The 14,112-nt window shown below is 40.6% G+C and overlaps 2 protein-coding genes across 6 annotated transcripts; one reads left to right on the top strand and one right to left on the bottom strand.

The window, feature by feature from the left end:
• The first annotated feature begins 640 nt into the window (after positions 1–640).
• Positions 641–2,550, top strand: LOC115754581 (WRKY transcription factor 23). The gene is made up of 3 exons (XM_030693649.2): positions 641–1,149; positions 1,447–1,590; positions 1,898–2,550. Exons 1-3 carry the CDS (start codon positions 770–772, stop codon positions 2,325–2,327), a joined length of 954 nt encoding a protein of 317 aa, XP_030549509.1. The 5' UTR covers positions 641–769; the 3' UTR covers positions 2,328–2,550.
• Positions 2,551–3,816: 1,266 nt separating this feature from the next.
• On the bottom strand, positions 3,817–12,526 carry LOC115754578 (flowering time control protein FCA). 5 transcript variants are annotated; one of them, XM_030693639.2, is made up of 15 exons: positions 12,129–12,523; positions 11,826–11,896; positions 11,242–11,320; positions 9,809–9,891; positions 9,668–9,719; positions 9,530–9,589; positions 8,509–8,576; positions 7,326–7,392; positions 6,847–6,926; positions 6,699–6,763; positions 5,776–6,100; positions 5,471–5,629; positions 5,193–5,381; positions 4,369–4,422; positions 3,817–4,146 (listed from the first exon to the last, which is right to left on the bottom strand). In XM_030693639.2, the coding sequence occupies exons 1-14, from the start codon at positions 12,415–12,417 to the stop codon at positions 4,408–4,410; spliced, it is 1,602 nt and encodes a 533-aa protein (XP_030549499.1). In that variant the 5' UTR covers positions 12,418–12,523; the 3' UTR covers positions 3,817–4,146; positions 4,369–4,407. The 5 variants fall into 5 exon arrangements, with proteins under 5 accessions (XP_030549499.1, XP_048137547.1, XP_048137550.1 ...); XM_048281590.1 differs by having other exon boundaries at positions 5,471–5,608; positions 12,129–12,520; XM_048281593.1 differs by lacking the exon at positions 9,530–9,589 and having other exon boundaries at positions 12,129–12,524.
• Positions 12,527–14,112: the final 1,586 nt, after the last annotated feature.

Raw genomic sequence — 14,112 nt, 5'->3', positions numbered from 1 at the left:
CACCGTCGTTTCCGTACATTGTTTGACCTGAATTTGCCGGTCAACCTTCATTTCGTGGATTGGTTACGGGCCATGGATTCGTGGCCGTACCTCTTATGCTCCGATTGGAAGCCCCTGCCCCCTGAGTTGGTACAGGAAATGGAAGGACGGCACATGAACTCAAATTTTTACTCCCTCCTCTTTCCCATCTCACACCCAAAAAGAAATAAAAAAAAATTGACCTTTTTTGAGTTTTCGACTTCAATTTCTATCACATGACATATCTAAATTAAGAGGGTCAGTCGGCATTCAATCGGATAGCTTGTTCGGACGAGAAAAGGGTAAAAAAAAGAAGAAATTGTAACCGAAAGATAATTTGATCGTGTTTTTCATTTATCCCAACTGATTTCTCCAATCAAATATTTGATCGATAAATTATGATTTTTTTTTATATGCATGATGTCCATAATTTATGACCCGTCAATTAGATATTGTAATCGGAATAATATATGCTAATGCAATTTACTCCCAAAGAAATTGAGTTTGCACAAAATTTTCCCAAAGAAAATCTCGTTTATCTCCCCAACCCAAAGCCAACCAAGCTCTCTCTCTCACTCTCTCTCCGTGTTATAAACCCAGATCGAACTCGCCCCTCTCTTTCTCTCTCCTTCCACCAAGTGCACAACTCCAAAAGTTAACTCTTTCTCTCTCTCAACTTGGAATATCGGTGTGAATCCTTGGTCTGAACTTGAAGTTGCACCCACATCCCAACTCTCTCTCTCGGGACTTGATGAAAGAGCGAGCGATGATGGAGAACGTCGACAAGTCCGCATCATTGATGTTCTCCGATCACGGCTTGTCCGATTTCGTCATCTCCGAGGCCGAGAAGAACACGATGGCGAGCTCGCTGGGCTTCATGGAGCTTCTGGGGTTCCACCAAGACTCGAGCCCTTCGCTGCTCGACGTGCTGCTCCAGCCCCCGGCGAGTAATGCAATGGACTCGTCGTCGGAGGTCGTGAACCCGCCGGCGACGCCCAACTCCTCCTCGATATCCTCCGCGTCCAACGACGGGCTGAACAACAACGACGACGAGCAGCAGGTCAAAGCCACGGTTGACGATGAGGGAGTAGAGAAACAAGAGCAAGAAGAGGACCAGAAGACTAAGAAGCGGTGAGTTTTCTTGTTTTGTTTCAGCTCGATCTCTTTTCTTTTCGAGCTCCTTCGTAGTGCAAGTGCATCTTGCAAATGGGTCTTTCATTTTTAGGGTTTTTGGTTCACTGGGTGCACCCGAACACAACCCTAGAAATTAGTGGGGATCAATTTGAGGTGAAGCCACATAGGGGTTTCTGGTGCAGTGCGCATTTACCGCTAGAAAAACCAGGTTTTTTCCCATGGATAAAATCAAGAAGATTTCAGGGAGAGTGTGTTCTGTAAATTAATTACCCCGTGGGCGTGCGTGCGAATCAGGTTGAAGGCGAAGAAGACGAACGAGAAGAGACAGAGGCAACCCAGAGTCGCGTTCATGACGAAAAGCGAGGTTGATCATCTGGAAGATGGCTACCGATGGCGAAAGTACGGCCAAAAAGCTGTCAAGAACAGCCCCTTTCCTAGGTACTGCTCATTCTCACCTTGTACACAATCAACAAGAAAAGAAAAACAGGAATAAAAGAAGAGGAAAGAGAGAACTTCTGTGAGTATTCTGAGAATTAAGACAACCCACATGGGTGTTTTAGCAGCTTACATTAGAATATTCATTTCAAGAGAACCTATAAAGTCGCCCCTCTCTCGGATTTTGTCCTCTCTTTTTGTGTTCTTGTTTAGCTTGGGGTGACCCGCTTGCGTTGGATCATCATGGCAATGGTACTGATGCGCGGGGGTTTTGCCTCTTATATTTTTTTTTCGGGTGGGTTGATTTCAGGAGTTACTATCGTTGCACTACTGCCTCATGCAATGTGAAGAAGCGAGTCGAGCGGTCGGTGAGCGACCCCAGCATCGTGGTGACCACCTACGAGGGCCAGCACAACCATCTGAGCCCGGTCATGCCCCGGTCGATCCTTTCCGGAGTAGTCCCCCCTCCTCCCGCTGGAGCCGCTGCCGCCTTCTCCGCTCCTGCTATGCCTGGACCAAGTTCAACCCAACATCATGCTCATCGCTATCAACAACACTCCTATGCCAACAACTGGTCAATGAGCAGCAACAGTGCGGTGGTTCCAAGCTCAGGGTCAATAAATGCAGCTGTATTCTTGAACAAGATGCGTTTCTGCGGTCCGGGCCCGTCTCATTTTCTTGCGGACCACGGGCTTCTTCAGGACATGGTCCCTTCTCATGTCCTCAAGGAGGAAGAGTAGTAAAAGATAATGACATATTGACGAGTGCATACTAGTTTTTTCTTTTCTTCACTGATGAATGACTGAAAGGAGAGAGAGAGAGAGGGGGGGAAGCGCAGGTGATGGACTTTCCATTGATCGCTTACTGTTGTTCATGACATGTATTGTAATGTTGCTCATGCAGAGAGAGTAAAATTAGGCACTAATTCTGTGATGTGAAGAAGTTCATGATCTTTTTGTTCTTTCACGGCTGTTCTGTTCTTCCTTAAGCTCCTAAACCAAGGGACGGGAGTGCGTTCGCTCCCCGATTCATACCCAGCTTGCGAAAATGTTTGGTTTACGCAGGCTTCGTCTCCCTCGATGTGCATGATTCTCACACGTTTCATCAGAAGCCGAGTAGTTCTATGAATGGCAAGATCTCTCCCATTAAGTCATCCTGATTCTGTATCCCTTACTGTCCGGTGTTCTTGTGTTTGTCGGAGAATATGCATTTAATTTCGTTCGAAGTAGGGGATTCGTAGCTCTCTCTCTCTCTCTCTCTCTCTCTCTCTCTCTCTCTCGCGGTATTTAGCATTTCTGAAAGAAGGCAACTCAAAATGCAGAAGCTTCTCATGTGTTGCCTTTTTCTTTTTCTCTTTTTGATGTCTGGGAACCTAAACTACCATTAATGGAAGAGTTGGTGCATAGATTTTGAGGATTTGTTGGGAAGAATAAAGTGCTCTCTATCGCTTCTCTTGATTCATGCATGGAAGTCCACAAAAGGGGAAAAATAAAATCAGCCACATCCCACCGGCCCACCTTGGATTGCTTAGTTTAGTGGCGTCTCTCTCTTTCGCTTTTCCTTTTGCGCCTTGCCGTGCCCCTTTTCATGTTAGCAAGTCTCAGCATGCATGCGAGCCCATTCCATCTCGATCGTAGATCATGTCGGTCGTGTGTGGAGCCCGTGACGTTTAATGGCTGAAAGGAAGGGGATTACATGATCCGAGAACATACAAGAATGGCCCCTTTTTTTTCAGGTCTTTGAGAGATGACACTGGGATGAAATCTGATGATGGCTCCGTGTTTTTTTGAGTGCGCGTGCAAAGGTATATCACATGCCGAAGTTAAAACCGTCTATGATTCTGACTAAGACATCACAATCCTAAGTAGATGCATTTAAGGTGCAATCGCCTCATCTATCTTGAATATCCTTATAAAATCAAAATTTAAGATTATCGTGGATTGGATGATCAGTGGCTCGCCAATGAATATGTTTTCTGCAATCATATTCAGATTAGAGCACCATTGCATTGAGAGAGTTCAATGCATCAATATCTAACAATATATATGCACTTCCTCACGTGCATGTTCGCTTCGCCTACTAATAAACGCACCATACTAATGTACTTTTAGGTGCACACTAACATACACATCACATAATCCCAGTCTTGTATATATGATCTAAAACAATGCGTATAACCTCGTCATAATGTCACCAAAAAAAAAAAAAACATGTAATAGCAGTGTTATCTCCCATCTGAACTTGCGCAGCATTTTGCCTTGTTGAAATTGCGCAAGATTCCGAATAGCAACATCTAACAGAGATCAGAAACCAAAATGAGGCACTCAAAGAAGAGAAGAATCTACAACACCATTATGCACAACCGACTTTACCAACGTCTAGCTTAGCTATCTCACGGGGATTTTCTCTCATACCCAGGAACCGAAATCAATCCCTCATAAGGCTGAGGGCCTCTTCATCTAATGGAGTGATATCACATATCAGATGAATACCGCACCCTTTAGCTTCAGTTTCCAACTAATCCCCTGTCTGTTTGCCCGTTATCTGAATATCTTCCATCTGCACAAACATAGAATAGTAGGTATAAGCGAGGAGTCGAGCAAGAGTGTACAATTAGACCATTGACTTTCCAAAAGAACAAGTAGATTGAGGGAAAAAAAACCTTAAATTCCAATTATCCTAAAATAAAGATAAGTGGCCAAATCAACAACACACAAATCACCTAACTATTGGTACCAAAACAAGTATATTCCTCGTAATTAACTTGAAAACCCATTGTACCTGCTAAATGCATGTTGGATCATAGATTGAAGCTCCTTCTTAATGTACCTTTTCCTGCAAATAACAGCATGTCAGAGAGTAAGGAATTTGATCCCAATCAAGCAAACACAAAAGTGGTATTGTTAATGAGAAACAATGCATTGAAAATGACAATCTTTCTTTATTTAGGCATTTAACAATGCGCCCAGGCATTTCTTCGCGAAAACCATATAAAAATACCAGAAGATGTTCCTGGATAGAAGCACTCATAACAAAGGACATCCATGTGTGGGGCCAAGTTCAATGCAGATAATAGAGTTACATCAATTATATATCAAGACGAGTAACATTTATTAGTAGAACTATTCAACTAGCTTTCTAACGAAGTCATGTCGTAAATATATATACAGCACATGAATGAAGCAAGTCACGTCAACAACAATCTGGAAGGCTTTTGGATTGCTTATTAGCTTTGAGTAAACTGCGGAATTTTGGCAGCTAGTGTTCTGATCAAAGAGGTGTTTATGTTTGATCAGCATGCCAAATAAAGCATTCTAGCACCAGAAGTTCAAGACAGAAGTTCAAATTTTCTAGCACCAGAAGTTCAAGACAGAATTGTAAATTTTCTAGCACCAGAAGTTCAAGACAGAAGCTGTCATTCTTTCCAGCATAACAATATAAGAAAGGCCGCAGCAGAGTTGTAAATGGACAAGTATGATCAAATAAAGCATCAACCAAATCTGTGCAGTAATTATCTGGTACCGTGGCTAATCAACTCCCAAATGCAACTACAACAAAAGAAGATGTTCTAGAGTTGGAAGATCAAGTCAAAATGTTCCACGAACCAGGGGAGATACATGATGTTTCAGTTCCCGAGAGAGGAGAGTATTCTGAAGTGACAGAGATTGTCCTTGAGCAATTTGTTGGTTAGAACAATCTGGTGTGATAGCAGTAAAATGTTTGCCATCACATTGCTGCTTTCGCCTCTTCTCCAATTCTCGTTCATATCTTGCAAATTCATCCGGCTTATCCCACTGCAACCAACTTAGACAAATACATATCACCCTCCACTGCAAGAACTCGTAAACTATGAGCAGTCACTGCTCAGGGGCATAATACTTACTGTGCTTTCCAATGAAACACAATTATAGTAATACTTGTTTCCATCAGGGCAGACATGTTGACTCCAATCACACTCTAAATCATCCATCTCAATAAATGCAGGAGACAAAGCAGAAGTGCTTGGAACCGCCCGAGGAGACTGAGAATACAGTAGAACAAACTAGATGAACACGTACAGCAGAAAATGAAGATTTGCATGAAAGAAATGAACACCAAGGATACAATTTACTGTACAATAGTAACAGCAGCAGATAAATTCCCACGAACGGTATAGTACAATAGATGCTTCTAGCAACTAAACAGTACCTCCTGCCTGGTACTTTGTGAACTGTGCTGCTGCTCGGAATTTTGAGTTGATTGCGGGAGCACCTGCGGATGCTTCTGTGCCTGGGGGGCAGATGGTTGTGATGACCCAGTGACCTCTGGAGTCTGCACATACTTCTGAGATACCTCTAAAGATGCTGGCTGCATCGAAGGAAAAGGATTTTGCATGATACCGTCATCTGCAGTAGCTCGGTCTACAATCTCAGAAACAGGTACCGGCTGTGAATGTGTGGAAATATGCTGCTTGGTAATTGGTGCGCTAGGGGCTATAGATCCTCCAATTGGCTCACCAAAATTCCGTGTGGGCCTATGAGTAATGCATCAACAAATTTGAATATTTCTCAAAGAAGAAGGGAAAAGAGAGGAAGGAGAAGTGTTCATGGCAGCCAGCGCCAGATGAGCAACTGTTCCTTGGTCATGGTAGAGAAAATCTATATCTATACAGCTGTAATTTCATAAAAGGACAAACTAAAAGGAAGAGGAAAAGAAATAGATTAAGCTTCAGGAATCCACAGAGTAATTTCCCTTCCTGAATCATGCCACACCAAGCATGTATATATTACAGATGATAAGAAAAACATTTTGTACTGACGTATGATATAACCTTAGTACCCCTTAAGTCCAGAGGTAAGCCTCAAATTGTCTTAGCAGGAAAAGAAAACAATAATCTTAAATACTTTGGAGAGCTGCTAGACCGTGTCATTCAGCTTATGCATATTAATAGTCATTAGCAGATATTTCAAGGTAAAATAACGATAGAAGGTATTGAATATGGAAGTTGAAATAGACTCAACAATCTCTCACATCAATTCCTATGGGTATTAATGCCAGAATTGTGGCCGCGCGTGAAGAACTAGTTGAATGCCCAATGAAAATTCCAGAAAAGAGTTCTACAGTTGAAATACCTAGGTTCTCCACTCCGAGGTTTCTTAGGATCCGCAAAACGAACAATTAATGGCTGGTCACAACCCTGGAGCAAATAGATTGAAATAATAGTTAATCAACATCTATAAAGCAGGAAGCAGAGAACGTGCAAATTGATTGGAATCTTACTCTCATAGTAAAATTCCCACTCAATGCTTTGATTGCAGCCAGTGCCATGTCCCTATGAGAGTACTTAACAAATGCACAACCTTCACACAAACATAAGAAAGTTCAGGAAAAATATGGAGAGAACACAAAAAGAAGAGAATGTGTCATGAAACATAAGTTTCTGAAGAAGAAAGAGAAGAGTACCAGTAATGAAGAGAGACCTAATTCAAATGACTAGAGATTGTCATCTTGAGTACAAACCAGTCCATTTGAGAAGCCAATTTAAAAAAATGTAGATGACTTGAGTAAGAGCGAAATGGCGTATGCTTCATAAGTTCACTAGAAGGCAATTCTAGAGTAGCCATCAAATGGTTATATGTGGAGTCTATACAATGAAACTACCAATGAGAAGACAAAATGTTAGAAAAATGCATCCACGACCAGGATACCTCACGTGCTAATGCCAATTAAAAAGGGACTATGACAGGTCAAAGACATACCACGGCTATGCTTCAGTTCATCACGTACTATGTAGACCTCTTCGACCACACCATAAGGAGAAAATATCTGAAACAGAAAAAGTCTCTTATAAATCGTACAGGAAATAAAACTAGGTAAGAAAAATCTAGTTTCTCAACCACGAATGCAACTTATCCAGTCCAACAGTAATAGCACCTGTCCTGTCCTCTGCATATGCATAACAACTACCAGAAAAGAGGTTGACCATTAACAATATCCTACATAAAGCAATTACGGAAGGACATGTTCATGCACGCACTCTGATTATCAATTTCATACCTGTCGAGATATCGACAGCAACACCAAGTTTTGGTGAAGACAGACTCTTACATCGACCTACGACCGAAATAGTCCTAAGAGGATGTTAGTCTGATTAGTTTCTTTTTTCCTTATTTAGAATAATAATTTCTTTGGTCAGTACTAGAAGCAGAGTTCAATTGCAATTCGAGTTCTGTCCCATTTCTATCTGAAGTACGTTCCCTATTTAACTGCTTCAACTTGGATTAGGAGTTCAACAGAGTGTATTTATGGTTGTAATTCTTCCTGTACACTTAGTCATGCAGTAAGCTAAACTTAAAGTCCTTGCTTTTATGTTTCATTAGGCAATTCTTCTCTATGTTTGATAATTGCAAAACCTTAGGCGTGATGCTCGAGAAGCTTTAGACATAAAGCCTAAAGAAATTTACCCTACATGTGTGATCATTGCAGCAAGTTCCTTCAAATATAGATCTCACTTGAGATCACGGTTTGGACACATCACCTTATGTCATACGTACATTAGCATGATCTCCACACTGCATAGGAGCTATATACATCCAACATTACCATGAGTCATCTGACATGAAAATGCTTGAAAGGTTCCATTTTGCAGTTCAGTGTCGAGGTGTCAAAATAAAAAGTCCATCATCTGATGTTTCTTGCCTCAAATTGGCTGCTCAATCAGTGCACATAATCTATCAGTGATGCTGAAGTATATTCTAGGGGAAACCATCCAAGTAGATAGTTATAAACAAAAAAGGACGACTGTAGTTATAGATATGCATGTCCTCCATATATTAAGGACAAGTGCACTGATAGGTACTTATGAAGAAAAAATTGAAGCAGACTATCAGCTATCTGCCCAAGCCAAATGAAATGTCGATTCTCAATAGGTCCAGAGCATACTTCTTCGATTTCTACTTTTGAAGCTTGTTTGTTCAGACCTCCAACATATAACTTATCCATGACAGGCCCTGATAACCAATAACAATAACAAAGAATCATAATAAAGAAAGGAAATAATTAGCAGTAAACCATATGTCTCAGCCAAAAAACAATAATCACTGTTCTAAGTTGGTGATAGTTATCCATTTTGAACGAGATTAAGGACAAAGGAAAATATAAGAGAACCGTCTAATATACCAAAGGTTGAAAAAAGGAAATCATGGTTCCAACTAAAATAATAAGGGGAATGAATCCCCTAAGAATCCCTTCAATCTCTTCGCCCACACTATTGGAATAGTAAAGAGATAACTTTAGCACTTTCCTCTTCCTAAGAGAAGAAAGAGCAACAAAGCCGAGGCATTATCATTTACTCTGTTCCACTCATGATCACGGACGACATCAGGTTAATTGCAGAAACTAAATGAAATAAATCACTGACCAATTTCTGGTCCACTTCACACTAGGTACGTTTCCAAAAGCTGAAGGGGTGAAGACTCGATTCAGGAGAAAAGATAGAAGATAGACTTCTCTGAGTAGTCATCCTTCTTTCGAATACATGCCTGACAAATAAATTTCCTTACAAGCAGCAAAGCCAAGGATTTATTGTTTAATCTGTTGCACTCATGGTCACAAAACAACATCTGGTTAATTGCAGAAACTCAATGACAACTGACCATTTCTTGGTCAACTTACACTAGGTAACTTCCCAAAAGCTGAAGGGCGTGATCACTTGGTGGGGCAGAAAAGATAAAAGATAGACTTCCCAAAAGCTTGGTCACTCGGTAGGGGAGAAAAGATAAAAGACAGACTTCCCAAAAGCTGAAGGGGGTGATCACTTGGTGGGGGAGAAAAGATAAATGATAGACTTCTTTGAGTACTCACCTTCTTAGGACACATGACTGACAAATGAATTTCCTCGTAGTGGAAAACAAATAAGATCCTACAGAATTTCAGTGCCAAAAGTATAATTTCCAGAACTTACCAGGGCGTTCTCGCTCCCCATCTGACTGTCTGACTTTCACAGGAGGAAACAATTGAGGTCCTATCATGAAAAAATTGTAGGAAAAACAAGTGAGATCCCACAGAAATGCAGTGGCAAAGGAACAATTCCACAACTTACCAGGGCGTTCTCGCTCCCCATCTGCATATCTAACTTTAATGGGAGATCCTTCCTAAGATTAATAATTTATCATGCTTAGAAGAATATTCATTAAATACAAGTACAAAATGCTAAGGACAAGGGAGAAGGCCATGTGCTCACCCCAGGGAAAGTGTAATTGTTATTTAAGCCTATAATAGCCCTGTCGGCTTCCTCTAATGTAGCATATTTCACAAAGCAGCTTCCTGCAGAGGTTAAATTGATTATGGCCATATGATGAGAGGGAAACTAGAATTAAGGAAAATGAACCATCTTGGCATAAAAAGATAGTTTAAGATTGCAAAGAGAGAAGGCACCTTGAAAACTACTAAATCCAAGCATCAACACAAGCAATCAGGACATAAGTGAGAGATACCCCGCATACACATCAAATGAGCGTAATAAAAATTGCAAAATGCTACAAAAAAAATTTAATGACTTCCTCTCTTGTGCCTATGTTTATGAGCAGCATAGTAGCCTCCAAGGGGAAATGACATGATTAATTATCAAGGAAACTTCATGGATTGACCAACACCAAAATCAGAAAACAGTTGGAACCCATCCAAAAAATTAGTTTTAAATTGCTTTCTACAGTGTAAAAAAAAGCTATGGCACACCAGCCAGTTTAATTGTTTTTAACTGTCTCTGCGATCACCAACACCATCCAAATATTTATTCTATACAACTAATTGCACTGTCATATCTACTGTTGAGAAAACAAAGATCCTTGCTACATTCTAATAAGATACCAAACAAGTTATATAATTCTGCACATGAAAGATTCTTCTTCATATAAGGTCCGAAGCTTGTTTAAAAGACAAGGACAGTGCATTAGGCAATATCATAGTGCTAAATGATCCCTGAATGGACTCCGCCTAGGAACAGACTTGGCGGATGTTGTTGCACTATTAAATAATTGGAAATCTGGACCCAAAAATTAATAGGCAATACCTTTTACAGTTTCGGTTATACCCAACATTCAGTTTTTTTTTTTATTGATAAACTCCACCAAGTCAATGAATAACAACAAAAGAAGGCCATGATTATCATTTCCAGACATGTTTTTGCGCATTATGAGATCTGCTGTGCATGCCAGAAACCTGCTTATGTAAACAACGTGTTCCTCACCTTGTGTTTTGAAGCAAGTCTCCAGCAACTGATCTTGAATCTTGAAAATAAGTGATATAATATAGCAACATTCAACTTTCCCTTGACAAGATACTTTAAATTGAGAAACCAGTTCAGCATGAGTTTCTTAAACTTGTAGAGTTTTGTTGCGTATAGCACATTAGCTAGTAGCTATTTAACAACAAACAACATCAACATGTTATATCATTCAGATTTTGCACTAGATGAAGTAGAATGTAAAGTCCGCAACAAAAAATTTCTCATCTCCTCAATATCTGGAAAGGCTCTGGGACAAACACCTCCTAGATTAATAAATGAAATTTCTTCAACCAAATATGCCTCTGAAAGGTCAACTCAGTTACTGCAGAAACATGAAAAAAAAAAAAAAAACTTGGGAATGCTTAAGAAAGGATGCAACAATTCAGTACCTTGCTGTTGGCCAGTCCTCTTATCCCAAAGCAGAACAACCTCAACAACATGCCCATACTGCTCAAACAGGGGTCGGATCTGACATAAAATGTTATCCGTCAATTGAATGGAAACAGCAGGAAATAAGATCAGCAAACTGAAGAAAGAGAAGCCAAAAGCATTCTTGAAATGGTGTGACGAGTCCAAAGCAAGTAAATGCTGCCCGGCTTCTAGTCTAAAGGGAAAACTATCAGAGCTTTCTTCTTGAATCATTTCAACAAGACAGAAAAGCCCCTTTTTTCCTTGCATATTTGGTCATTATGAACCCTCATAAGTCGATGACATTTTGAACACGCGTTACTTATGAATGACAGCATGCAAATTAAATACCGTTGTTTAGTACTATGCAAAGATATTTGTCAATACACCAGACCATATTTAGCTAGTGCATACATGGGATCAAATCTTTTAACATCAGAAGGGGCAAAGGGCATTCGCACTTGTAAACCAACCAACGACAAGAGGACAAGCAAACAACTCCACATTCCATTTCCCATTAGATTTGCTACTGAACTTGTGCATCCCGAATGTTCGAATGACTTACATCTTCTTGAACAGCCGTTCTCGGTACTTCTGCGACGTAAAGCTTGGCCAAACCCATAGCATCAGCGCGTCCTTAACAAAAAAAAAAAAAAACAAATTTATCCCCATAACCTCCACTTTTTGGCATAATCAAAACCATGAGCATAGCAGCACACGACTTATCCGGGATCAACAATAAATAAATAAATGAGACCAACCTTACATTCCCTCCAGAACCTCGCTATTGCTCAAGCAATGACGATCACGCAGCAAACGGGATAAAAGTAAACGCCGAGACATCCTATCACTTGAGATAGTGAAGTACCTCTCTTGCGCCCGCTGAAAGGCGCGGAGTAGCCGCCGCCACTGTTGAATCCGCTGCCGTAGAAGGGACCGTCGAAATCGCCGGACATGGGATGGTGCTGGGGCTGGCTGTAGTGGTGATCAAATTCGGGGTCGTGGCCATCGTAGGGGCGGTGGTGGGGGTCGGGATAGTCATCGTAGAACTGCTGCTGGTGGTGGTGGTGGTGGTGGGGGTAGTGGAAGTCGTCGGAGGGGTAGTGGCGGGGACGGTGGTAATGGTCGCCGTCGTAGTCTCCTCCGTGCCTATCCATTTTTACTGCTTCAGTTGAAACAAAGAGGGAAAATAAAAAAACCCTAATTCTTCAATTTGGGAAATTGATGCGAGTGAAGGTTATAAGGAGCCGCTTTTCTGATCTTCCAGCTCTTGGTCAATGTCAATGTTTAGTTTGACCATTGAACGCTAGTTTTTGCCAATCTTTGATTCAGCCCATATGATCCTCTTAAATAATGTGTCATCCGAATCTTACGTAGAATTTACATGGGACAATTATTTTAAAAAAATATTAAACTTTTTAAGTTTGCCATTTTAATCCTAAACATTTTGGATTTGTGCCAATTCAGTCATTCCGACCAATTTTGATCGAAAATCGGCGACGTGGCGCGATTAGCACCGACATGGCTAATTTTAATAATATTGTAAATATCTTTTCAACTTTTTTAATTAATTTCTTTTCTTTTCACTGTTGTTTTGTTTCAATGGCCAGGGCGGGTTGTTGGGGCCTCGCTACCAACCGAGGAGGGTCGCGACGCCTCATCGAGTAGGGGCGAGGTCGCAACCCTCGCCCAAATCAAGGCAAGGCCGGGCGAGGGCCACGACCTTGCCCCTACTCGGCGAGGTGTCGTGGCCCTCATCAATATTGAAACACAAAACCAAAGAAAAAATAATAATAAAAAAGTTGTAAAATTTTTAAAATATTATAAAAAATTGGCCACCTCGGCACCTATTAGGTCACGTCAGCGATTTTCACTCAAAATTAATCGGAAAAATTGAATTGGCACTAATAGAAAATGTTTAAGACTGAAATGACAATAATAGAAAATGTTTAAGACTGAATTAGCAAACTTATGTGAAAAAATGTGAAAGAAATAATTAAGGAAACAATAAGACCTTAAGAACACATGTACTTATGCACCCATTATATAGTTTTCCAAATGTTCCAAGAAAGGCGCGTATTTATGCCCATGGGACAATTTTGACCATTTTCACCTTTTGTCGTCCATAATTGCGATTAAATTGTCAATTGCCCAAAATGATGTCATATTGAATATGCCATTGTCAATAATTTCTAGCGAAAATCGTCTTATCAGAATTCAACATCATTTATTTTCATGATCAAGTTCGTCTTTCACATGTCAAACATTTTTAGTTTCAGCCTAAATCACCGCGAAATGCTTAATGGATAAGTGAGAATTGTCTTTGCATTGAGGATATTGAAGAAGGGCGAGAAAGGTTAAAAGCAGCGGATAACATAGTAACTCAAGGGGAAAAAAATACACACTTAATTTAGAGGTTTTTCCCATCTTCTCCAAGATTAGCACACACTCAAGTAGAAACTAGATGAACTCAATGACACGTCCATGTATCTTTACACGCTTAGGCTATTGCTTGAGGCACAAGTTTTCACCGTTGAAGTCACGTGCTTTTCATCCAGCCTGCTTCATCGAGCTGAAATTCAACATCATTTTATTTCTCGGATGCGGTTGAAGAGTCACATGCTTCCGGGCGAAAGATGGACATGGCTGATTTGTCGGCTCCCACATAGTTAATACCTAATTTAAAAAGAGTTAATTGGATTGACTTTGAACGATAATTAGTACAGGACATACATTGTGGATGCTGGAGAGCATGTGTATGACTATGAATGGACCGACTGAAATGAATTAGTATGAAAACCTCTAGGTGTGCATAAATAAAAGAACCCAGCCTAAGTAAATAATATTCTCTT

This window comes from Rhodamnia argentea, chromosome 1, assembly GCF_020921035.1.
Source record: "Rhodamnia argentea isolate NSW1041297 chromosome 1, ASM2092103v1, whole genome shotgun sequence".
NCBI lineage: Eukaryota > Viridiplantae > Streptophyta > Magnoliopsida > Myrtales > Myrtaceae > Rhodamnia > Rhodamnia argentea.
This window is presented reverse-complemented; position numbering and strand designations above follow the sequence as displayed.